We start from the raw sequence: 24,991 nt of genomic DNA on the forward strand, positions 1-24,991 counted from the left end.
ATCCCAAAGTAAGGCATATTTGAACCAAGTGATTTGCTATTGTATCCATTCCTAGCAATTTAGATAATTTGATGCTTGTGTTCAAACATACCTTAGTTTTCATTCCAGTCTTCCTGCGTTCTAGCCTTGTTTTAACATAATCGCCTTTGTTGATGATACCAATTGATCAATAGAATATGATCTACTTACAATCTTTTGGTATTTTTAAAAGATTTTAAAGTTTATTTGCTTTCTAGCTGAGCATGATGGAATGGATAGAACCTCCAAAACGAGAGCGTAAAGCCAACTATGCCGTCGATGCCTATTTCAGAGAAGCTCTCCGTGTCAGTGAACCGAAAATCCCAAAGGTGAGAGTATTATGCAGCCATGAGAATGGCTGTATACTATAGCTAACTTAGATTTTTCGCATTCCACATTGTTAAATTGAAAATACCCCCATGCCATTCTTCTGCTTCCCATAACCTCATTTCAAAATAAAACCTTACAAAACTTAGTCCTGAACTCAGAAACGCTTGCTTAACAACCCTCTAAGTTTTCATAGTGATATGCAAAACACTCAGAGAGAATCAAGAGTTCAAAGTGTAAAACGAGAAAAATAAATCCAGACCCCTGATGGACTTTTTTCTGTCGGTGGTCTTATTATTTGTTGAAATTAATTAAAAATCAGCCATGTTCACAGAGTACCTGTAATCCTACTACTGACTCTGCCCCATACTCTGACCTTCATCTTCTGCAGCTTAAAAGTTAAAAAAAAAATATGCCTGGCTGATTCTTAATTAATTTAATAAATTTAACATTGGAGTCAATGATAAGTGTGGGCATGCTCAGTAAGAACTGTCAGTGTTCTAAAAGCCAGACTTCTGTTTCTGTGAATATGTGAAGTACAGCAACACTTTGCAAAATTTACATTAAAAAGGCTCCAGAAACAATTGTGGAATAATGGCACTGACTATTCTGCATAATAGTCTCCATTGGACAAGAGCAGTGTCTCAGTTTGCACACAATAAAACTGTGGGAAGTGAAAATATAATTTTTTAGGTTAGATTCTCTGTAGAAATAGTAGTAACACAGGAATGAAGCAAAGTAAGAAGAACACCAACAAACATGCAAAAAATGTAATTCTCCATCTTTGGAGATGTAGTCCTGACAGCAGGCGTTTCCACCACTCACTGTGTGGTCAGATTTTACCAGATTCTTCTAAGCGATATAGGAAGTGGATTGGACTGTGAAAGACCAACCCAAATTTTGGTTTCATTTTTACACATTTGTAGGTCAGTACAATATCTGAGAGAGGAGGTCAGGTCTCATGCTCCCCTGGTGCATTCACTATAGCTGCCCAATTTCCCTGCTTTTTAAAGTTTGGTAGAAATATCTGTTGGCTATAGGTACTTTCTCAAACCGCAAAGGTTTTTTGCCTATTAGTGAATAGTTTTGTAGTTCATACTGGTTGTCTCTGCCTCACCGCTGCCACCTGTGTAATAACTTTGTTATATGAAAGAGCCATATTGCCGCATGTCTAAATGTAAACATAAAAATCACAGTGTAGCATCAAAGGTATATGTATTTCATTTCAAAGGCTCCACGACCTCCAAAACAGCCAAATATTCAAGATTTCCAATTCTTTCCTCCACGGTTGTTCGAACTTCTTGAAAAAGAAATTCTTTATTATCGGAAGACCATAGGCTACAAGGTAAGGATGTATTTTCCTTTTCTCCTCTAATAGAAGGAAAGAAGCAGAAGGAGCAGAACAGAGGGAGCTGTCTCAGTTGGTCCACAGGTGAGGAGATATAAGCAAGCCAGCTTTCAGAGATCTAGCAAACAAAGCGAACGAACAGGGAGAGCAAACAGGAGTTTTACAAAGGAGTTCGACAGAGGAGGTCAAGGGGGAGGTCCCTAAAAAAAATAAAAAATACCAGTGGGACTCAAGTTTACCCTGAAGTAGGACAGGACAAAGCACAGGCCACTCTAAAACAAGTAGTCAGAAACAAAAGGTAGAAGAGAGTATGAACGGGAAGTGGTTGTGACCTGCAAGGTGTGTGCCATGTTTGTTTTCTTGCCTGAGAACAACATGGCGTACATGTGCAATAAGTGCAAGCTCGTGGCACTGTTGGAAGAAAAAGTGAGAGGCCTGGAATGGCAGGTGGCCACGCTGAGGACTATAAGAGAAGATGAAGAGTTCTTAGACAGAACACTGGAACAACAGCATCAAAGAGAAGTGGAGGTAGAAGAGCAACAGCATGTGGTACCAGAAGAGGAGGCTGCTTTGGAGAGGAGCAACGAAGTGGAGGAAACTCCATGGGAAAGGGTGACAGGAGCAGAAGAGCTAGAAGACACCCTTCACCAGTGGAACTATGGAACCGCTTTCAACCACTTGAGGATGAGACTGGAGGACAGCCTGTGGTGGAAGAATTACAGGAGACCCCGTGCGACAACGTGCAAGAGGCTGAAGCTCAAACAAGCAGGGGCAATGAAACCATGCCCCACAACAAGGAGAAGAGTAACTAGTAGTGGGAGACTCCCTACTGCGTGAGATCAAAACCCAAGTATGCCGAGAAAATCTGTGGACTCGCCAGGTATGCTGTCTACCGGAAGGACAGATTAGAGATGTGACGGAAGGGTTGCCATCACTCATCAAGCCCACTGACAGGTATCCCTTTCTCCTCATCCATGTGGGAACAAATGATACTGCCAAATGAAGCTATGAAGAAATCACATCAGACTTTGAAGCTCTGTGAAGGAGACTCAAGGACTTTGGGGCCCAGATAGTTTTTTCATCCATCCTTCCAGTACTTAGAAGAGGAGTAGAAAGGGAAAGAAAAATACTCTGTGTGAATGAATGGTTACGAAGGTGGTGCCAATGTGAGAGATTTGGATTCTGGGACCACGGGCTATGCTTGCTGGAAGACAAACTGCTGGCAAGTGATGGGTTGCATCTCACAAGGACTGGGAAGAATGTGTTTGGCCACAGCATGAAGTTCATCAGGAGGGCTTTAAACTGAATCCTAAATGGGAGGGAGACGTAAACTTGGTGGTAACGACTGATGAAGGCTTGTGCACAGTAACAGGAACAGAGAAATCGGCTCTAATAGGGCCCAGTAACAGTCCGCACAAAAATGTAGTAAGGAAGCCAAGCCAAAAATCACATGGTCTTCAATGTCTGTATACTAATGCGCAGAGCATGGGAAACAAGCTGGATGAACGTGTACTCTTAATACAGGAGGGTAATTACTACTTGATAGGTATAACTGAAACTTGGTGGGATGACTCTCATGACTGGAATACAGCAATTGAAGGGTACAATGGACTGCCTTCAAGTGGATTCCGCCTTATGGCGACCCTATGAATGGGTTTTCATGGTAAGCGATATTCAGAGGGGGGTTTACCATTGCCACCCTCTGAGGCTAGTCCTCTCCAGCTGGCTAGGGCCTGCTCAGCTTGCCACAGCTGCATAATCCAGCCCCTTCCTTGTCCGCAACTGCCAGCTGGGGGGCAACTGGGCTCCTTGGGACGATGCAGCTTGCCCACGGCTGCACAGGTGGCAGGCACATAACCCCTGAGCCACTCACTGCCGGAGTGATCTTTAGCTGGCCCTTTACACCCAGGTGACATGAGTGGGGATTTGACCTCACAGATTTTGGACTCCCAGCCAGGCTCTCCTCTCCACTGTGCTATACCAGCTGTTGAAAGATATAACTTGTTCAAAAAGAAGGAATAAAAAGGGAGGTGGAGTTGCTCTATATGTTAAAAATATATATCCTTGCACAGAAATACAGGAAGATGGCCTTGGTAGCTCCACCAAGAGTATCTGGATTAAAATTAATGGGGCAAGTAATAAAAGGAGTGTGGTGCTTGGAGTCTACTACCGACCACCCAATCAAGGAGAAGACGAGAATTGCTTTTGAAAAGCAAATTGCCAATGTTTCAAGGAGGCATGACGTAGTAGTAATGGGGGACTTCAATTATCCTGATATCTGTTGGGAGACAAACTCTGCCAAACATGGCCCTTCCAAGAAATTTCTGACTTGTGTTGGAGATAACTGTCTCCTACAGAAAGTGGAGGAAGCGACCAGAGGATCAGCTATCCTGGACTTGATTCTAACCAATAGAGATGATTTGGTGGATGAAGTGGCAGTTATGGGAACTCTGGGGGAAAGTGACCACACCATACTTCAATTCTTGATTTTAACAGAAGCAAAAGCTGAGAGTAGCCATACGTGCACCCTGGACTTCAGGAAAGCTGATTTTACTAAACTCAGAACAATTGTAAGTACGGTTCCATGGCAAGCAACACTAATGAGGAAAGGAATCCAAGATGGGTGGGAGTTTCTAAAAAAGGAAATTCTAAAAGTGCAATGGCAAGCAATTCCAACAAGGAGAAAAGGGGGGGGGGACAGCAGAAGAAGCCAATGTGGCTTCACAAAAAGCTTAGAGCTGACCTGAAAACAAAAAAGGACACATACAGGAAGTGGAAAGAAAGCCAGGCCACAAAGGAAGAGTACAGGCAGGTATCTTGAAATTGGAGGGATGGTGTCAGGAAGACTAAAGCTGAGAATGAACTGAGGTTAGCGAGGGATGCTAAAAGCAACAAAAAAGCTTTCTTCAGGTACATCCATAGTAAAAGACAGAGAAAGGAAATGGTGGCACAGCTACTCAGTGAGGATGGCAAAATGATAACATGACACAGAAAAGGCAGAAGTGCTCAATTCCTACTTTGACTCAGTCTTTTCCCAAAAAAGGGTTTATGACTCTCCCGGGAAACATGAAGTAGAAGGGGCAGGATTGGACCTTGAGCTTGACAGACAAATGGTCAAGGAATACCTAATCACTTTGAACGAGTTCAAATCGGCAGGGCCTGATAAACTGCATCCTAGTGTATTGAAGGAACTGGCTGAAGAACCGCTGTCTATTATCTTTACGAAATCGTGGAGGACTGGTGAAGTGCCATATGACTGGAGGAGAGCTAATGTTGTCCCTGTCTTCAAAAAGGGCAAAAAGGAGGAACCAGGGAACTACAGACCAGTCACCCTAACATCAATCCCTGGAAAAACTCTGGAGCAGATTATAAAGCAGTCAATCTGTAAGCACCTTGAAAACAATGCTGTGATTAATAGGAGCCAACATGGATTTATGAAGAACAAATCCTGCCAAACTAATCTTACCTCATTTTTTTATCAGACAACCTCCCTTGTAGACTGTGGGAATGCTGTGGACATAATATATCTCACCTTCAGTAAAGCTTTTGGCCAAGTGCCCCATGATATTCTGGTTAGCAAACTTGCTAAATGGATGGAACAACCATCAGGTGGATCCACAGCTGGCTCCAGAATCGTACTCAAAGAGTGCTTATCAATGGTTCCTTCTCAGACTGGGCGGAGGTAACAAGTGGGGTATCACAGGGCTTGGGCTTGGACCCAGTGCTCTTCAACCTTTTTATTACACACTTGGATGAGGAGGTACAGAGCATGCTTATCAACTTTGCAGATGATACAAAATTGGGAGGTATAGCTAATACTGTGGAAGACAAACAAAATTCAAAGGGACCTTGATAAGCTGGAGCATTGGGCTGAAAACAACAGAATGAAATTCAACAGGGATAAATGCAAAGTTCTACATTTAGGAAAAAGAAACCAAATGCACAGTTATAAGGTGGTCGATACTTGGCTCAGCAATACGACATGTAAGAAGGATCTTGGAATTGTCGTTGATCACAAGCTGAATATGAGCCAACAGCATGATGTGGCTGCAAAAAAGGCACATGCTGTATTAGGCATTAACAGTAGTTTCCAAATCACATGAAGTATTAGTTCCCCTCTATTCAGCACTGGTTAGGCCTCATCTTGAATACTGCGTCCAATTCTGGTCTCCGCACTTCAAGAAGGATGCAGACAAACAAACAGGTTGAGAGGAGTGCAACAAGGATGATTAGGGGACTGGAAACAAAGTTTTATGAGAGACTGAAAGAACTGGGCATGTTTAGCCTGGAGAAGAGAAGACTGAGGGGAGATATGATAGTACACTTCAAGTACATGAAAGGTTGTCACACAGAGGAGGGCTGGGATCTCTTCTCGATCGTCCCGGAGTGCAGGACACGGAAAAATGGGCTCGAGTTGCAGAAAGCCAGATATCGATTGGACAGCAGAAAAAACTTCCTAACTGTTTGAGCCGTACGACAATGGAACCAATGACCTAGAGAGGTAGTGGGCTCTCCGACACTGGAGGCATTCAAGAGGCAGCTGGACAGCCATCTGTCGGGAATGCTTTGATTTGGATTCCTGCATTGAGCAGAGGGTTGGACTTGATGGCCTTATAGGCACCTTCCAACTCTACTATTCTATGATTCTATGGTTCTATATTGATATCCTTGTATTCACATTTTGAAAATGTGTTGCATTCATGTTGATTTTCTGTAAATGGGGGAAAGTATAAATTATGTTTTGTGTTCAATGGTGAAGTGGGGTGTGTGTGAACACACAATGGAGGGTGATTTTGACAAGGAAAATGGCCCACAAGGAAAGAAAGGCACCCATTCCATCCCGTGGAAGACTCTGATTCCAGTTCCAGTTTCTTTGGGTTACAATTAAAATGAAACAAAAATCTCAAGGAAATCATGAATGTTACTGAGAATCATGTGAAGTTTGACCCTAACCCACAAAGGAATGGGGACAGGAGGCATTCTGGTGGCTTGAACTTGCCTATGCAGGAGTTCTGTCATGAGGCTATATGGATGTTTTGTGGTGACAGTGATGACACCCAGTTACCCCAACTGACGACACTTCTCCCATGAGTGCTTTTTGTTGTTGTCAGGTTGAGCCTCCAAGTGGTTCCACTATCTGTCATCTGTAGTCAGCCTTGATAGCTCTGTCCCCATAACTTCTATGCATTGCTTCCAAATAAGCCTACATTTTTTAAACTGTATTTTGGGTACATTTTCAAATGAAATGCAACCCTAGAGTAGGTAGATGACATGAATAATATTGTTGTGCTTGGAAAATAACTGTTTGCCTGTTCTTTCATCTTCAAACCATGAAATCAGAACTATTTAATTGTATATTTCTAAACTTTACTAAAACATGACTGACGTGTTTTAATGGAAATACTAAGTAGCTAATTTATATCATTTCCAACAAGATTACCTTTGTGCTTTCTAAAAGTGATTTTGCTATGGTTACAATTTGTCTCTAACATGCTCTATATAATGTCAAGATTATATATGCACTGAAATCAGTGGAATGTCACTTGTGTAAATCAACATCAGAGATAAAAGTAAGCTCCAATTCCTTGTCCTGAAATAACGCATGAAGATATCTCTCAGGCTTCTTAAATATGATTGATAGGAGATCTATTATGTTTCAATACCAGCCTTGTGAAGTTAAGTATCATTTAAAAATGAATGCCAGAAGTGTGTAGTAGATATGAACACATTTTCCTCACTGCAAAAGGTATAAGTTATAATTTCGAAGGCTTGCTGTGAATAAAAGAAGAAAAAAACAAATTGAGGAATATTTCCTCCTAAAGAATACATTACCTATCACTGGTATTGAGCTGCGGATAAGATCTTCATCCTAAGATTGCATTTCACATTACGAACAATAACATTGTTTTTCATGATGTACGTGGAATTTTACTGACACACATAAAACTGTTCATCCCATTCAGCTGGGGGAGAGGTCATGCACGTTGGACATTTTTCTGATTTCTTAGATTGTCTGGGTGCTAATTTGATCTTATGGTCTTCAAAACACAGAATGCATATAGACAGAGTAGGAGTCTGACTAGGCAGCCCAGGACACCAATTTTCTCTCTCTCTTCCGCCTGCCCCCCCCAACTGGTCCTAACTGTGTCACCTGCCTCCAGGAAGAATATGCAGTGCAAGATAGCAGAGAGGTCAGAGCAGAATTATGAAGCTAAGCACGGGTCCCATGTGTTACAGCTTCTGGTATCAGGACTTCCGTACACCAGTTTTGGTGTATCTAAAGACAGAGGCTGGTGATCAGGATTGGGTGGGTGGGTGGCATTCCTGTGGATTGCCGTAGGGGTGGGAGTACCCTCCTTGTAGGTCTGACAGATTGTGGATGGAGAGTTTTAATTAATTAATTTATATATATATATATATACACATATCTAAAAATGGTTTCTAAGCGGTTTACAACATAAAATCAGTTACAAAATGCATACATCGTTAAAATACCAAATTACAATTCAATTAAAACATCCTTAATTAAAATGTACAATAAAACAAACCAGTTAAGAACAAGGTAATTAAAACAGTTAAAAACAATCAAGCCACTTAATAAAATCAAAAGTTGAAGTGCAGGGGAATACTTGCCTAAAAAAGTGTATCTTCAGGAGCCAGTAGAATGCCAACCTCTCATATTTCATCAGGGAGGGCATTCCACAACACTAGTGCCACCAGTTAAAAAGCCAGCCTTCATGTTACCAGAAGCCGGTAATCATCAGGCTGTGGCAAAACTAACTGGGTTCCATTTGTTGACTGTAATGTCCTTACCGGGCAATGGAATGGAAGACAATTTTTCAAATAACCTGGCTCAGAGTTATTTAGGGCTTTGTATGTTAGTAGCAGAATCTTAAAATTTGCTCAGTAGCTAATAGGCAGCCAGTGCAGATTCTCTCAACCCTGGCATGATTTGTGCCCAATAAGGAGCACCACTCATGGCTGGGCCGTGGCATTCTGCACCAGCTACGGCCTCTGGACCAGCTTCAAGGGAAGCCTTACATAGAACACATTACAGTAGTCCATTCATGAGGTTATCAAGTTGACCACCGGAGTGAGAAATGGGTGGCTTTGTAGGAGTGGTGGTCCAGAATGAGACTAGGCTATTTAATAGGGTTTCTTTTTAATTGGAATGTGCTGTTGCCCTCGTGTGATAGTTAGGAGGGTCAAGAATGGGTAGGAAGAAGTGCTGCATGGCAGGCAGGGTGAATTTTTCAGTGTTGTCAGTACAGCTATTAAGTGAGTTCATTACAGTAATTAAGCCCTCATTTGAGCTCCATTTATTTTCACCCAAATCTTAGGATGATTTATTAATGACATATGCTTAGTTGGTGCATGCTGCCTCTTGGTTAATTACATTGTCTGCTGTTTTTGATGGATCAACTGAATGTCGCTGTAGGTCAGTAGTTGACATTTCTGGAGTGATCGCTAGTTGCCTGGGTAGTAGAGGGGCTCCCATTGATAAAATTATGGGCATTGATGGATGGATGGACCAGGTTAGGAGAAGAGGTGACAGGTATGTTCAGGTTGTTGCTTCTTCTGGTCTTAACTGTTACCCATCAAGTCCCGAGTAGCTGTATTAATCAACCTTCCAGCCCTTTTCTGTTCTTGTTAATGCCAGGCTGTCCACAATAAGACATTTATCATCCATGAGCTGATCGTGGATGAAGGATTTGACCTGTCGTGTATTATTGAGACTTGGGTGGGCGAGCTAGGAGGTCCTGATATAACTCAGCTTTGCTCATCTGGGTACTTTGTGCGGCATCAGCATAGGTTGGAACATAAGGACCTATCTTCACCACTATGCTTGGGGCTGGATTAGAGGAGCTGTACCTAGTGTCAGAACAAAGCATAGAACAGGGATTCTGCCAGTGTGCCATCCACTTCATTGTCCAGCAGTCTCCATACCCAAGCTGGCAGAGAATGGTTTTGAAGAATCCTCAGATAGCTGTGCTGGAAGATTTCAACATCACACTGGGACTGCCTTGAGTGCATGTGTTTGGGACTTCATGGCCACCGTGACACTCATGGGCTTGTCTCAGTTCATATGGCAGAATGGGCCCTTGATCTAGTTTTTGCTATGGAGTGGGGAGTTGATGGTCTAGGAGTAGAAGGTGTTTAGTGTTTCCATTGTCATGGGCAGATTATTTCCTAGCAGGGGTTGGTTTGACATTGAAAGCTCTCCCAGAATCCAAAGGATTACTGAATGCTCTGGGGTGTTTTGCAGTTGACAGGCCTGGTGTCCCTGTCTAGGCTCTTTTTTCACTATGGAATGGTGCATAGGACATAATTGCTCGTATGTGAGCTTTTTGATGATGCGGAGCTTCTACTACCCCCTGGTTTTCAGAGGAGTTAAAGGTTATAAAGCAGAACTTTATAAAGGTTATAAAGTGGAACATAAGTGCTGCAAATCTCATAGTGAATATGACTGAGCACCAATATGTGATTGCTACTATCACTGCCACATGGTAGACACAGAGCAGGCTTATTTTTCCACTACTATCACATCGTCTGCTAGCTGTCCAGCAGAGCTTTTCTAAATGATTAATGAACTGCTGACATCTGTCCTGACGGTTAGGGGGCGATGGAGCCCTCAGAGTCCTGCTGTGACAAGTTAGCTAAGCACTGTCAGGCTAAAGTTGCTCACATTCACTCTGAACCTGACCTCGCTACTGATACAGATTCAGTCAGGCATCTAGAGCATCGTCTAGATCTGTTTCACTGATAGTGATCATAAATGACATTAGGTGCAGGAAAGGAGGGTGTTTGCCCAAAACGGCCTCAAGGTTCCCTACCCTGACGTAGATCCAAGCCATTTAGGACTTGATACCTGAAGAACTGTCCCCTTGTAAGAGTGTGTTGTGTGCTTGTGTATCGTGTTCAAAATCTGAGGCCCTGATGTGTGGCATTTAGTGGGATATGAGAGTGGGCCTTCTCAGTAGCAGCACTCAGACTGCAGAACTCCCTCTTAAAAGAAGTTCAGTTGGCCCTCTCTTTCTCTTGAGTTTTAGAAGGCTGGCCAAGACTTCTTTTTATTTTGCCATGCCTTAATCTGTGCTAATTTCCTGCTGTGGCAGTGCATTTTTGAACTAATCCAGTTATTTATGCCCATGCTGCTATTGTAATGATTTCACTGATGTATTTGATCTACCTCGTTATGAAGATGGGGTAGACATTTTCTAAAATAAATAAAGAGCAGGGGGTGCACAGGTGAGGCAGCCTGGACTCAAGTGGTGTTGGAGAAGAGGCTGCAGGGACGAAATCCATTGGGAAAGGGATTCTGTATGCCGCACCTGTGCACCCCTTTTGCTTTTAAAACCAAACCCTGGCATTCCTTCCCAAGTGATTGCTGCAGGTCCAGTTTAATCTGCTACTGTTGTATCTTGTTTGCCCTATAATATAACCCAGTTGTATATAATTATGGGATGTTTCAAGTGTGTGTGTTTTGGCAGAGAAATAGGAAAGGATTTTAGGCTTATGCACAACATAACTCCAAGAAAACAATTGCAAATTTTTGTTGTTGTTTCAATACATTCAGTAGCAAAGGCGCTTCCGTTTCTTGGAGCATATTGCACAAGAAATCTAGCATGTCATCTTGTTGCCTTCCAGGTGCACAATGTAGCATGCTATTCATGGCCATGGGTAGCTCAGCCCCTGTCACTGCTTTCTCTCTTCTGGTGTAGAAACTACAGTGGCTGAAGGCACATCTGGATTAGGGATGCTTCCTGGTTTCATAATCCACTTCCATTGGATGTTTGTAGAAGTCTGAACATTTTAATGTACATGAGGTCTGAGCAGTAGAGGTTAGATGTAGGAATGCTTCTGATAATACCGTTTAAATGATTGTTTCTAATAATGAGTTCAGCTGGGGAAAGTTAGAAATATTTAAGAAACGCAAAGCACTATAAAATGACATTTAAATATTATTTTAATATAATTTAGCTCAAGTTCATTCCATATAGGATAAATATAACTGTAAAAGTTAATGTCTGCTTCACTGCCTGATCACTGGAGTAATGTGTGTGCGCGTGCAGACACACACACACATCTGCCTCGCTCTCTCTTTCTTGTTCGTGGTATCCTGAAGCATTTAAAGGTTTAAAGGAAACCCTCTTGAGGTGCATTGGTTACTTGCTTGTTGCAGTTATCATTATACTTCATGGACAAGAGCCTGCAAGCCACGAAAGAACAAATGTAGATGGATGAGTTATGATATGCTACATTCACCTCGCCTGAAGAACTTTCTGAGGACTGTAAACATAAGTAAAAGATGTTTTTCTACCAGTGTCCCAATGCCAGGGAAATAATGCCTTCTCTAACAAATACTCGGTAGATGAGAAATGCATCAATCCCACCTGACTAGCTTTTCTGGGAAAACCTGTAAAGGGAGATGGATAGGGCTACATACAGATTCTTTAATACCATTGGTCTTTTACTATTCATTCATCCTACTACTGATTTTAGGTCCCCAGGAACCCTGACCTCCCAAATGCAGCTCAGGTACAGAAAGAGGAACAACGGAAGATTGATGAGTCGGCTCCTCTTACTTCAGAAGAGGCTGAAGAGAAAGAGAAACTTCTCACCCAGGTAAATGATGTTTAAATGTCTTTTTTTCTTTTTCTTTTTTAACATTCAGCTGGTATAGCACAGTGGGGAGGAGAACCTGGCAGGGAGACCAGAGTCTGTGAGGTCAAATCCCCACTCGTGTCACCTGGGTGTCAATGGTCAGCTAAAGATCACCCCACAGTGAGTGGCTCAGGGGTTACGTGCCCTGCCACTTGTGCAGCCGTGGGCAAACTGCATAGTCCCAAGGAGCCCAGTTGCCCCCCAGCTGGCAGTTGCGGACAAGGAAGGGGCTTGTTTGTGCAGCTGTGGCAAGCTGAGCAGGCCCTAGTCAGCTGGCGAGGACTAGCCTCAGAGGGAGGCAATGGGAAACCCCCTCTGAATACCGCTTACCATGAAAACCCTATTCATAGGGTCGCCATAAGTCGGGATCAACTTGAAGGCAGTCCGTTTCCATTTTTTCTTTTTTAACAGGAGAAAAAATAATAATTATAAGCATATTTGTTCACTGTGTGGTGTGCTAGAGTCCAATCAGAAAGGTTGATAGCAGCCACATGCAGTAAACACACCAATTGATAACTGTAGTTTTCCTATGGAAAACCGCTGGTGCCACAATCTGACTATGCATATTGTCTCTTAGTAGTTGCATTAATTTGAAGGACTTTAATTAGAGTGCCCTCATTCCGATTGTCTTGTGTAGCGACTGAGAAAGCGGGATAAAGTCCTCTAGTTTCAAAACAGCAGCTACTAAACTGTCCCTATTGTCTTGAGCGTTTTCCACATGTCTCCCCTCCCCCCCCCCAAAAAAAATGATACAGGTGGATGACAGTTGGGAGAAGAAAGCAGTTGAAATTGACAATATTCAGTTGTTGAATCTCAGGTCTTCATATCAAGTCCCCTTGGAAAGATTCTCTCAGAATGAATGGTCTTCCTCTCCTGACAGTGATTGCTTTCTTGGGTCAGCTTAGTCATGTACGCTTTGGAGGGTGGGTTCAGGCACTTTCAAATCAGGTATTTCTTCTTTAAACATCCACTCCAGCTATAGAAACATAGGCCTGCTTTATGTATTTAACTAGTCCTGTTGAAACTCACGTAATTTGTTTTTTGTGAGTGAAGCAGTTGGGCTACTTTGAAGATCATTTTTAGCCCACTTGACTTTTTAAATATTGTAAGGCAGGAAGCTTAGAATTTTTGTACATTCTCTAATACTTTTCTGCATGTAAGTATTCACATTCTTGAGTTGTGTACCTAAATGGTTATTTTAGTGATTGCCCTTTGAAAAATTTAAATTACTTTGTGTTGATTGAAGTGAATCTCTTGAAATTACAATATGAGCCAGATCAGTTTCTGTATAGGCAGTTTGAAAATCTTTTAATACCTGGAAGTCAAGGGATACTAAAATACCTAGAATTTTTCGTATTTCTTTATAGCAGTACCTTTGATTAAGTCAAAGTCATATGACTCTATTCCTTAGTTGTTTGAAAGCGTTCTTTCTTTGTCAAGTAAGAGTATGAAAAGAACAGCTAAGGATATAGGCTTCTGTTAACATTTGAAATATAAGTATGCATTTCATCCCTTATTCACCCCAAAGCAATTAGAGTTAAAACAGCAAAACAGAAAGATATGTTGCCATTGGTTCCAGGTTCAGAATGTACTATGACCTTCCTTGTTGTTAAATTGTGGTGGATGCAAAAGTTCTCTGATGAAAAGAAATTTAATCCCACAGAAGAAGTAAGTTTGTTGCTGGAATCAGTTATTACTTCAGAGGAAGGCTCTTTCCATTGGAGCAAAGGAAGATGCAACAGTTTGCTCTCCATTATACTCCATCTCAGAAATAACTAAAAGTTGGTTCTTTATAGCTGTGTGCATTATCTGCAATTGGTCAAACGTTAGTTATCTATAGAATCTAGGTGTAAAAAGTGCTACGGGATGAAATTTGGAAGCTGTATATCCCTTCCCTCTTCCCCATGAGGAGTTTTCAATAGAGCCCACCCTGAGAGGTTCCATGCCATTGTTGTGTTTCGAAAGTGGCCAGTATTCTTGTAACTCCAAAATAACTTTTAAAGGGTTATCTAACTATTTAAGAACTTCGGGGGATTTTCAAAGTTCTAATTTAATATGCAATACTATTTTCTGTTTTTTTGTTAGGTTTTTATTTTGCATCTGTCTATAGAAGTTTCTTACAGTTGTAGCAAATGTAGTATGGGGAAGTGGGTATTTTGGCTCCATTTTCTTCCCATCCAGGTGTTCATTTCATTCACCATTTGCTTTGTAAGTATTCAAAACAGAATGTTATTGCATTTAGTTCCAAGATGCCCAGGAGATTGCCAATGACATCTGGACAAGTGCCCTCATACTCTTGCAATTTTATTTGTTACTTGTGCTTGTTCAAGTGTGATATCAGTGAAAATCCATTAAGATTTGGATTGAACTTTGTGTCTTCGAAGAAATGCCATTTACAAGCGTGAATAAAAGGCCTCTCTCCCTGATGCATGAGGAGCTGTGTGTAAAAATATCTCGTTCAGGTTTTTATGACTGAGTAATAAATCCTGGATAATAGATGTTTATGGAAATCCTGCAAGTTCATTAACCCCTGTAATTATTATGTGACATTGTACCAAAGCATTAACGATCAAATCCAACTGTATCCTTCTAAGATGCAAGATCTAGCAAAACATTTCTGCGTTCACCTAATGGCAACTTCTTACTTAACAGGGTTTTACAAACTGGAACAAAAGAGACTTCAACCAGTTTATTAAAGCTAATGAAAAATATGGACGTGATGACATAGATAATATTGCCCGTGAGGTGGAAGGAAAGTCACCTGAAGAAGTTATTGAGTATTCAGGTTTGTCAAGTGTACCTTGAACGATTAAAAACAATTTGAAAAAGGTTTATCATTTGTTGGGCCTCTTTCATAATTCTACAAGGGTAGGGAATTTTGAAGAATGTGTAGTATAGAAAGAATGTAACGTCCTGCATGGAGAGATTTAAAGTCTGCAGAGGGATTATGCTGAGGATGTTACTCTGTATCCCTTTAGCCATTACTATTCTGCTCTTGCTGTGTTTTAGATAGTGACATGCATCATTAGCCACTGCTGTGGATCGCAAGGCATGACAGAGAGGCTGAATTTATTCTTCTCCTTTCTTGACAGCATTTATAATAGTGTTAATGATTTAGGAATTTGGAAGAAATTTCCTCCCTGGGCTCCTACTTGGGAGGAAGAGTGGGATATAAATTTAATAAAGAAATAATTAAAAAAGTACCCAAAATGCAGTTCTGATGTAAACAAACATCATTCTGTTTTGCAGTCCTGGCCAGATCTTTCAGCAGCTGTGATGTGTTTTTAAACTAGTTTCGACCATTTATTGGAAATGGTTCCCAAGTGACCAGTGGTTCCCAAACTTTTTTCCCCCCGTGGACCACTTGAAAATTGCTGAGGGTCTCAGCAGACCACTTAATGATTTTTCTGCCTGTTGTAGCAATTGTGATGCCATATCATTCAAATCGTAATCCAATAAAATACTATATAAGAAGTAAAAGAAGCAATAAAAGATAATTAAAAATCAGTATGAATATTTAATGTGTGTGCCATCTCCCGTCTTCTACAGACCAACTGAATGAATCTTGTGGAGCACTGGTGATCACAGACCACAGTTTGGGAACCCCTACCCTAGACTGACCCACAGCGCTCCCCCCCCCCGATCTTCACATAGTGCCACTGCGCTTAACATGCTGACTGCCTTCTGTCCACTGAGGTGCAGGACCAGCACTGGGAAAAAAAGAAAGAAAGCCGTATACAAGTGGTAGCTGTGCCAGAGCTTATAGTATATTTGTGTGTGCATGTTTCATGAAAACCTGTCATGGGAGACTATGGATTGAGACTAGAGAAGTGGGAGGGGCTGCTAAGCTTTTCACCTCTGTCTTTCTGCTCAACTCTCCCTGCGCCCCATCTCCTGTCAAATATCTCCTATAGCCCTACATGAATTGGCTATTTCAAGCTGAAGCTTCTGCGAAAAATGTAGGCCTTTTCTGGATGAAGTATCTGGAATTCTCTCTTGTAGGCGATTTGAATTATTCCCATCAGGAATGTATTTGCTTTTCTGTTTCAGATATCTTGAGGGGTTTAGGGCCTTGTATAAAAAGTCCAACTCAATAGATTTTAAAAAGTTATTCTAAGTATATATATGGTAATATAACTTGTGTAAATTGTGTTAGGTAATCTTGGGAATGCGTAAACACTTTAATTATATATAAAAATAGTGATTACTGCGATTTTATTACTGTGTGCTTTCATTTAAGGAGGTTTTTATGCTTGAAATTTGCAGCTGTTTTTTGGGAACGTTGTAATGAACTCCAGGATATTGAGAGGATCATGGCTCAGATTGAACGAGGGGAGGCCAGAATACAGAGGAGGATTAGCATCAAAAAAGCCCTGGATGTCAAAGTAATTCTACCACAAATTAATATTTCTTCTGATTAATTTTGTCCCTAAGAAACCAGCATATGGTTATGTTCCCCACTGATAAAGTATTCTCAAGTTGCCTTCTAATTTTTCAGTACAAAGCTTACACTAATTCAGTGGTGGGTGAAGTTTTTCTTTTCTCTGATACATAGTTTGACTTCCTTAAACTATATGGATTGAAATTCCCAGAATAAACACATTAAGATTGTTTCACCAACTGTAACAATCTTCATCTTATGACTGGCTACATAAAGTCTTGATTAGGGGATGGTTTAATGGCTGCTGACTTTAGTGTAATCCCACTGCAGCTAAAATAGCAGAAATGCCCGTTGAATAAAATGCATGCATGTGTTCTTAGTTAAAAAAAATGATTTTTAAAAATTTTAGATTGCAAGATACAAAGCACCTTTTCATCAGCTGCGTATCCAGTATGGCACAAACAAAGGCAAAAACTACACAGAAGAGGAAGACAGATTTTTGATATGCATGTTACATAAAATGGGATTTGATAAAGAAAATGTTTATGAAGAACTAAGACAGTGTGTACGCAATGCACCCCAATTCAGATTTGACTGGTTTATCAAGTCTAGAACAGCAATGGTAGGTAACAGTGTTGGTTTACATGAGCTTAGGTTTTGCATGGCTTTCTTTATTTTAACGTCTTTAGGTGTTTCTGTGTTTTGTTACAAATGGTTTGAATTTGCTGTTTTTTGGTAAAAAATAATAATATAGAGATAAAAAACTGATCATCTATGCCAAGAGTGGGGAACCTATGGCCCTGCAGATACTGGTGGACTCCAAACTCCCATCAGTCCCAGCCAGCATGGCCCAGTAGTCAGGGCTGATGGAACCTATTGTCCAACGACATCTGGAAGACTCCAAGTTCTCCCTCTGTCATTTATGCATATTGTGCCATTCTCACAATAATGAGTAGGACAATAGGTATAAGAATGAGTGCACTTTAAACCCTAGTCCTTTCCTGTCAAGATACTGGCAAGAACCCCTGACACTTCAAATCTATGAGGTGAGTGTGGCTACTAAAATGGCCAGTATAGGTGCTGCAGCAGTGACAATGTGAAAAGGGCCACTATAGAACCAAGCGCACATGAACAGGAAGAAGTTCTTTGCTACTTTTCCTTCCGGCACTACCATGTCCAGAGAAGCTGCCATCTGGAAGTTCCTTAAAATGTAATGTGCATTCTTGGCAACTTAGCCAAACAAATGGGCCATCAAAACTCAGCCTTGAATCTAATGTTGGCCACATATGTAGATTCAGTTCAAAGTGATTTTGGTACTGTTGTGCATTCACTCATTAACATTTAAGTGAAAAAAATTACTCTTGATAGTTATTTTCCAGGATCTGCTGATGCATAGAATGATTCTTTTCCAGAAAATTTGATAAAACGTAAAATGGGAAGAAAGACCTTGGAGCAATTAGTTTTCCTTCTATATTTGTAGCATAACATGAAATAGTTGGTGTGGGGGAAGGAAAATATCCCCTAAAAAGCTAGTTAATAGAAATACTGATTTAATATCAGTCTCTTGATGCAGTTCTGTGGTTTGCTATTAAAATTTGAGTACTTCCTAAAAGCATGACATGCAGCACAACTAACATCTGTCACACGTGGTTGATTCTGTCATGTTTTCCTTTTTGAATGAGGAAGACTGTGTGCGTGCAGTCCTATGGGGAGAGGATTAGAGGATGATGTACTTTTCACAGTAGCAATTTTGCAATGTTATTAAGCCTAAAGGGAAAGACGTGTCATTTCATTAAGAGCACAATTTCTGTTTTTGTGCCCAAGTAAGACCAGAAAAATAATTTCGTTTTGTTCAGCCTGAGCTGAGTTTTTGTCCATTTCGGTTACTCCATGGACAATTTGTCTTCCGGTGAGGAGTAACTTTATAAAGTTGGACAACCAGTGTGAAAATTGATGGTTTCAGTGCTATTAAATTGGCTGTGAAGTTGAGGAAACTGCCCCAAAGGAGCAGAGAAGTCCTCAAGTTAAGGAGTACCTGAGCACCTATGATTTGCAGGCAAGATACCTTTTAGTAAGCAATGGAGACAAGTAGTCTCCGTTTATGACTCTTTACATACTCCTACTATGCCATTTCAGTTGGAGTTAGCAATGCTGACTGCCACTACTGTTTCACTTGAAATTCCAGGTCTGATCATGACCCGATGCAATTCTCATTGCCACATCTGAAAAGTAATATTGTAGAAACGCTAAAACGTACAGAAAAAGGGAACCAAAATGATCAGGAGGCTGGAGCAGCTCCCCTATAAGGAAAAGTCACAACATTGGTGATTTTGGGGGGCGGGTTAGAAAAAAGGCAAGCAAGGGAGGACTTGTTAGATGTATACAGAATTATGTGTGGTGTGGAGAAAGTGGGTTGGGCTATATGACCTTTTAGGACCCTTCCAACTCTACTATCCTGTGATTCTAAAGTGGGCAGAGATACGTTTTTCTCCCCGTCTCATATCACAAATTTGAGATTGTTGATGAAGATGATTGGCTGGAAATTCGGGACAAACAGATGAAAAGTATTGTCTCACATACTACTCATGTACTTTGCTGCTACAAGATGTGATGGCGGCTCCTACCTTAAAAGATTTTAAAAAGGCATTAGGCAAATTAATGAAAGCTAAGATTATCAGTGACTGCTGGTCATGGTGGCCATGCATTATCTTCAGAGGTTTATGCCGCTAAATACCAATTTCTGTGGCCCTCATGTCCTGCCTATGGGTTGCTAAGGAGCATCTGGCTGGCCAGTGCGAAACTAGGATGACCTTTGGTCTGATGTAGCAGGGCTTGTTTTTTTACATACACTGTTTATGACCTGATTTACATACTGTCTTTCAGGGCACAGTTGTTCAGTCATATACGCCAATCTCTGGTTATGTTGGGTTTCTGATATTTTTAAAACATTGTCAATGTCTTAATTGTTGTGTCAGAAATTTGTGCCTGAAAATCCAGCATTTAGTAAAAACAATCCTTTTTTGTAACTGAGTACATTTTAACATATCTTGTTTCTCCAACCCGAATATGCATTTGTTTACTTACTGAATTTATATCCCACCCTTCCTCCAGTAAGCTCAAGACAGCATACATTTTATTCCCACAGTTAACCCTTCGAAGTCAATTAGGCTGATTTGATAAGTGATTGGCCCAAGGTCATCTAGCGATCTTCATGACTGAGTGGGGAACTGAGCCTGGATCTCCCCAATCCATCTGTCATACCTAGCTTTCTCATGATACCATTTCACAGTTGAGGTTCTTACTAGAAAATATTTTGTAAAAGCTTCCTAATATAAAACTCATAATCTTTTTATCATTATTTTAAAATGTAACCATTTTAAGTTTAAAACTGTACTTAGGCAAGACTCCAGGAAAAAAATATGCTTTTCTGCATTTCACTTAGAAAATTCACTTTACTTCCTTGTGACCACTAGATGTCTCTCTGGTTCTAGGTAAATGCACTGATTTTCTTCCATGTTTTCTCCTCTGTGCATTTATATGAACATTTCTCTTCAGAAAACTTCTTTTCTGAAAACCAATATAATTCTTTGTTTCTTATTTTCCTGCAAGCATATGGCTTACACAGTATGAGCTCATAAATGGCTTGATGGGTTCTATAAAATTCCAGTTTTTCTGCACCAGACTGTACTTCACATTTAGATGTTCTGCTGTAGTAACTGTCCTTCTCCTTTGTGACTCTGATGGAGAGGGGAGTGGTAAGCACACCACTGAATTGCAAATGTGTCCTCTTCAAGGGATGACATTTGCCTGTTCTGTCTATATTCTCTTTTCCATTGGTGTAGAATTGTTGGGCTATGGTTTCTCCTGTAAGTAAGGATTCAGTGTGCCTTATCCTTTCTGCTTCATTGATAGCTTAGTTCAGAGAGAGCCAACGTGATGTCCTTCAGATGTTGTTGAACTCCAACTCCCATCAGCCCAAGCCAGCATGGCCAGTGGTCAGGGCTGATGGGACTTATAGTTCAACAACATCTGGAGGGCAGTAGGTTGGCTACCCAGGCTTAGTCTGTGGCAATGGTGAACATCATCCCTTCCTTTGAGGCTTACCTGACACTTCCTGCAGAGGTATGAGCAATTGCAAGAAAGTGCAGGGGCATTTTGAAGTTTAAAAAGCATGTTTACAGCAGGGCTGTGGAGTCGGAGTTGGAGTCTGGAGCAATTTTGGGTGGAGTCGGAGTCAGGAGCAATTTTGGGTGGAGTCGGAGTCGGTAGAAATGTACCGACTCTGACTTCCAAATATTGATTGACAAGAAGTGATTTTGGGTGGAGTCGGAGTTGGACAGTAGAAAAATAGATGAGTCGGAGTCGGAGTTGAGTCGGACAGTGGAAAAATAGAGGAGTCGGAGTCGAAGGTTTGGCGTACCGACTCCACAGCCCTGGTTTACAGCATATCTTTTGCCCATTATGATGCCTACTTTTCTTACTCCAATTGACAATCTTTATAGGTGCCATGTGGAGTTTGTTTTCTGATGGGTGGTTTCTAGTATAAGAGGGGATTGCTATAATTGTTTCATTAGCAAACTCTGGATAGAAAGAAACCCGGGGATTCCGTTCTTAAGCAGTATGATATTGTTTAAAGCCCAGGATACAAGGAAAGTTATAGATACTCTTTTAGAGGTCGTGTGGTGGGGACAAGAGGTCCATAACATGCTCTGAAGCTGTATGCTTTGGACATAAAAACTATATGGATGAGAAAAAACAAGAAACACTAAAGATGGAAATGCAAGAAATGGCTACTAGAGATTAGTGTACAAGCAAAACTATTAAGTTTTTACTTGCTGTTAGCTGGAGGGGAATTATCTTCATATATTGAATTCACACAAGGCTGATTTTTTCACAGATAGAAAACTTGGAAATAATTCCTGAATCCAGTCTGACGTCAGAAACGTAGATTGCAGTCAGCACTAGGAAGAAATATCTGTTCTTAAGCCCTGCACTTCAGCACATGTGGGAGTTGGTGTCATATTCAGTGCTCCTCATAAATTCCTTTCCTGAGGCAGAGTGTTCAGCTTTCTGGAAGCACCAGCAGATATTATTGATAATTCTCTTACATGTATTGCAGTGATGGTATCAGTGACATGGGTAACCTTCAGTAAATCATGAATTCCTCCATGGCCATAGTGCTTCTGTGGTCACAGACACTACATACAGGCATACCCCGCTTTAACATACGCAATGGGACCGGAGCGTGTATGTAAAGTGAAAATGTAGGTTGAAGGAACTTGGCATGTTCAGTCTGGTGAAGAGAAGGCTGAGGGGTGACATGATTGCACTCTTTAAGTACCTGAAGGGCTGTCACATAGAGGAGGGTACAGATTTGTTCTCTGCTGCCCCAGAGGGTAGGACTAGGTCTAATGGTTTTAAGTTGCAGGAGCGTAGATTCAGATTGGACATTAGAAGGAACTTCTTGACAGTAAGGGCGGTTTGGCAATGGAACCGACTGCCTAGGGAGGTGGTGGGATCCCCTTCACTGGATGTCTTCAAGCAGAGGCTGGACAGCTATCTGCGGGAGATGCTCTAGCTGTGGATTTCCTGCTGTGAGCAGGGGGTTGGACTCGATGGCCTACAAGGCCCCTTCCAACTCCATGATTCTATGATTCTATGTACTTAAAGTGAAGCAATTATCCATGCATGTACTGCACTGCAATCGCCTCTAGATGGCAGCGGCGTCATGCCATTAAGTGCCCGTAATTGCGAAGCGCGCGTACGTTAAGCGGGGTATGGTGGCGTATGGAGCATGTCCGTTATAGCGAGGCGACGTTAAGTGAAGCAACGTTAAGCGGGGTATGCCTGTATATTGGTATAGTGGTAAAGAGAGTTCAGGAGTGGTAAAGCTCCTGAAACCTGCAATATTTAAAGGAATGGTGGTGTCTATATTCCCTCTCACATTCCAGCCTATACAAAACAAATGACTTTTCATGCATGACTCTTCCAACATGCATGAGTTGTTTTTTTCTGTCATGCAGTCAGCGTGAAACATTAGTGAGCCAGAAAGTCTGATCATCTGTCTGCTTTTGCCAGCTTTAAACAATGAAACATTTCTGATACATGCTGTTAAATGCATGGGGAGGTAAGACAACGAATAATAATCACTCAGCTTTCAGGGGGACTAAATTACTTCTCTCTCTGTCGGGAGGATGAGCTGGGCTCCTGGGGGGTTGGAAGGAGAGGATTCAGATGGCTGGCAGAGGGAGGAGGGAGGAACTTACCCTCTGTGGAGTGAAGCCGAAACAGAGGACATGCCAGAGATAGGGTCGCCTAGCGGACTTCCGGGAAGGGTGACTTCGCTTGTGCCTGCTTTTGAGACGGGCTCCCGCCTCAAAAGAAGCTTATTCAGATATAAATCAGTCAGAACATTTTTTTTTGACTGATGAAATTTCTCCCGGGCAGGGAGAAACGTAGAGATCAACCTCAAAAGCCTGTTTTTGTTGGGAGGACTGGATTTCATTAATTTATGAGAAAAGGTCCAGCCAGCAATGCCGGACGGACTTCCGAACAAGCTCTATCTGATTAATGCGATACGTTTATCTTTTCTTCAAAGAGAAAACGGACTAACAGGCAAGCACCCTTCTTTCTATTATTTTTTTTACTTGGTTTTACTTGGATTTCTATTCCGAGGAACATTATATTGTCTGGGACTATTCTCTTTTTGGTCTATTTTATTTTGACGAATCTGCTTCTTCACGACACCACTAACTGTTTTGATGCTGGGAACTAAATTTGTTTTGTATTCTTGAACATAGAGAGATAAGGCAGGCTGCTCTGTTTATACTGTGATGTCATCGAGCCTGGAATATTAACCCAATTGTTGCTGAAATAAGAAGTGGTTCTTCTTTATTTTTGTTTTGTTTTGTTTTCGTGGTTTTAAAAATGGCAATCAAGAAAGTGGCTGAGAATCTGGAAGTAATTATGTTTCAGAAAATAATGGATGAGATTGAGATAACGAAACAAACCCTGCGACAGGGCAGTAAGGAGCTGAAAATTGAACTGAGCAAAATGACGCAGGAGCTTAAAGAAATAGGGGATCCTGTGAGAGAGGAGAATGAGATCAGAGATGAGAAAAGAAAAAATAAAGGGAAGATACAAGCCCTGGAGATTGGAACAAATGTGGAATTGGAAAAAGATCTGGAGTTTATGGATATTAGAAATAAAATCTACTGTTTGGAATTTAACGTTATCTCTGAAGAAATTAATGAAGATATTAGAGATAAAGTTATCAATGGCTTGGATAATCTTCTGGACTGGAATGACGTGATGGAGCTTGATATAGAGAAAATCTATGGAATTAACTGCAGCCATGTGACAATGGAAAAACTCTCAAGAGATGAGCCAGTGCATTTTGTAAAAAAGAAGAACACAGATATGACTTTACAACAATATTTCAGCAACTTATTCAGAATTGATGGCAAGAAAATATTTGGGATAGAGGAAATTCCCATCAGACTCTTATTATATGACTATGGCTATGACAGCAAGATTATTATGGAATACTGATAATGGAAGATTGGACACTGAAATTACTGGACTTAACAGGACTATTGAAGATGGAAGATGGAATTAATATGGATAATGGAATAATGGCTATTGAAATTATTGGACCTAACAGATTTTGATGAGATGGATTAATCAATATGTTTATTTGGACTATGGTTATGACAATAAGATTATTATTATTATTAACGAGATGGATTAATCAACATGTTTATTTGGAGAAAAATTGATAGATATATTTCTTAAAGAATTGAAACCTCTCTTTGACTTTTTGTGGAAAGAATAAAGTAATGTTTATGAGATTTGATGATTAATTAAGATAACTACTGGAGGAAAGTGATTTTATAATATAATTTAAGAGACAGGATTGTTATATATTGTAGACCTACAACTGATTTGATCTGCGACAAATGGGAAGTCAACATTTTATTTTTTTGTTTAATCATTTTTGTTTTGTTTTGTTTTTTGTCTTTGAATGTTTTATGATTTTGTTTTGTATGTTTTATGAAAATTTGAATAAAAATTATTGTAAAAAAAAAAGATAGGGTCGCCTAGCAACGGGGAGCCTGAGAGCCTTGAAGTTTTAGAATCCCCCCCAGACATTCCCAGGCCCTTCCTTCTCCGCAGCTCAGAGCAAGAGGGAGGGCTGATCACAGCAGAAAGGCGGAGAGATGGTTTACCCTCAGCTCCATCTTTATCACCCA

The 24,991-nt window shown here is 40.9% G+C and overlaps 1 protein-coding gene across 2 annotated transcripts in view; it reads left to right on the top strand.

Moving 5' to 3' along the window:
* The window catches only part of SMARCA1 (SWI/SNF related, matrix associated, actin dependent regulator of chromatin, subfamily a, member 1), a 63,349-nt gene that overhangs the window by 28,694 nt on the left and 9,664 nt on the right, over positions 1–24,991 (top strand). For both annotated transcript variants that reach the window (XM_061598419.1, XM_061598418.1), the window contains exons 17-22: positions 237–347; positions 1,577–1,690; positions 12,197–12,319; positions 15,011–15,143; positions 16,625–16,743; positions 17,149–17,361. In XM_061598419.1, coding sequence (XP_061454403.1) covers positions 237–347; positions 1,577–1,690; positions 12,197–12,319; positions 15,011–15,143; positions 16,625–16,743; positions 17,149–17,361 — 813 coding nt within the window. The remainder of the gene's footprint in view (positions 1–236; positions 348–1,576; positions 1,691–12,196; positions 12,320–15,010; positions 15,144–16,624; positions 16,744–17,148; positions 17,362–24,991) is intronic.

This window comes from Rhineura floridana, chromosome 16, assembly GCF_030035675.1.
Source record: "Rhineura floridana isolate rRhiFlo1 chromosome 16, rRhiFlo1.hap2, whole genome shotgun sequence".
NCBI classification, from domain to species: Eukaryota; Metazoa; Chordata; class Lepidosauria; order Squamata; family Rhineuridae; genus Rhineura; species Rhineura floridana.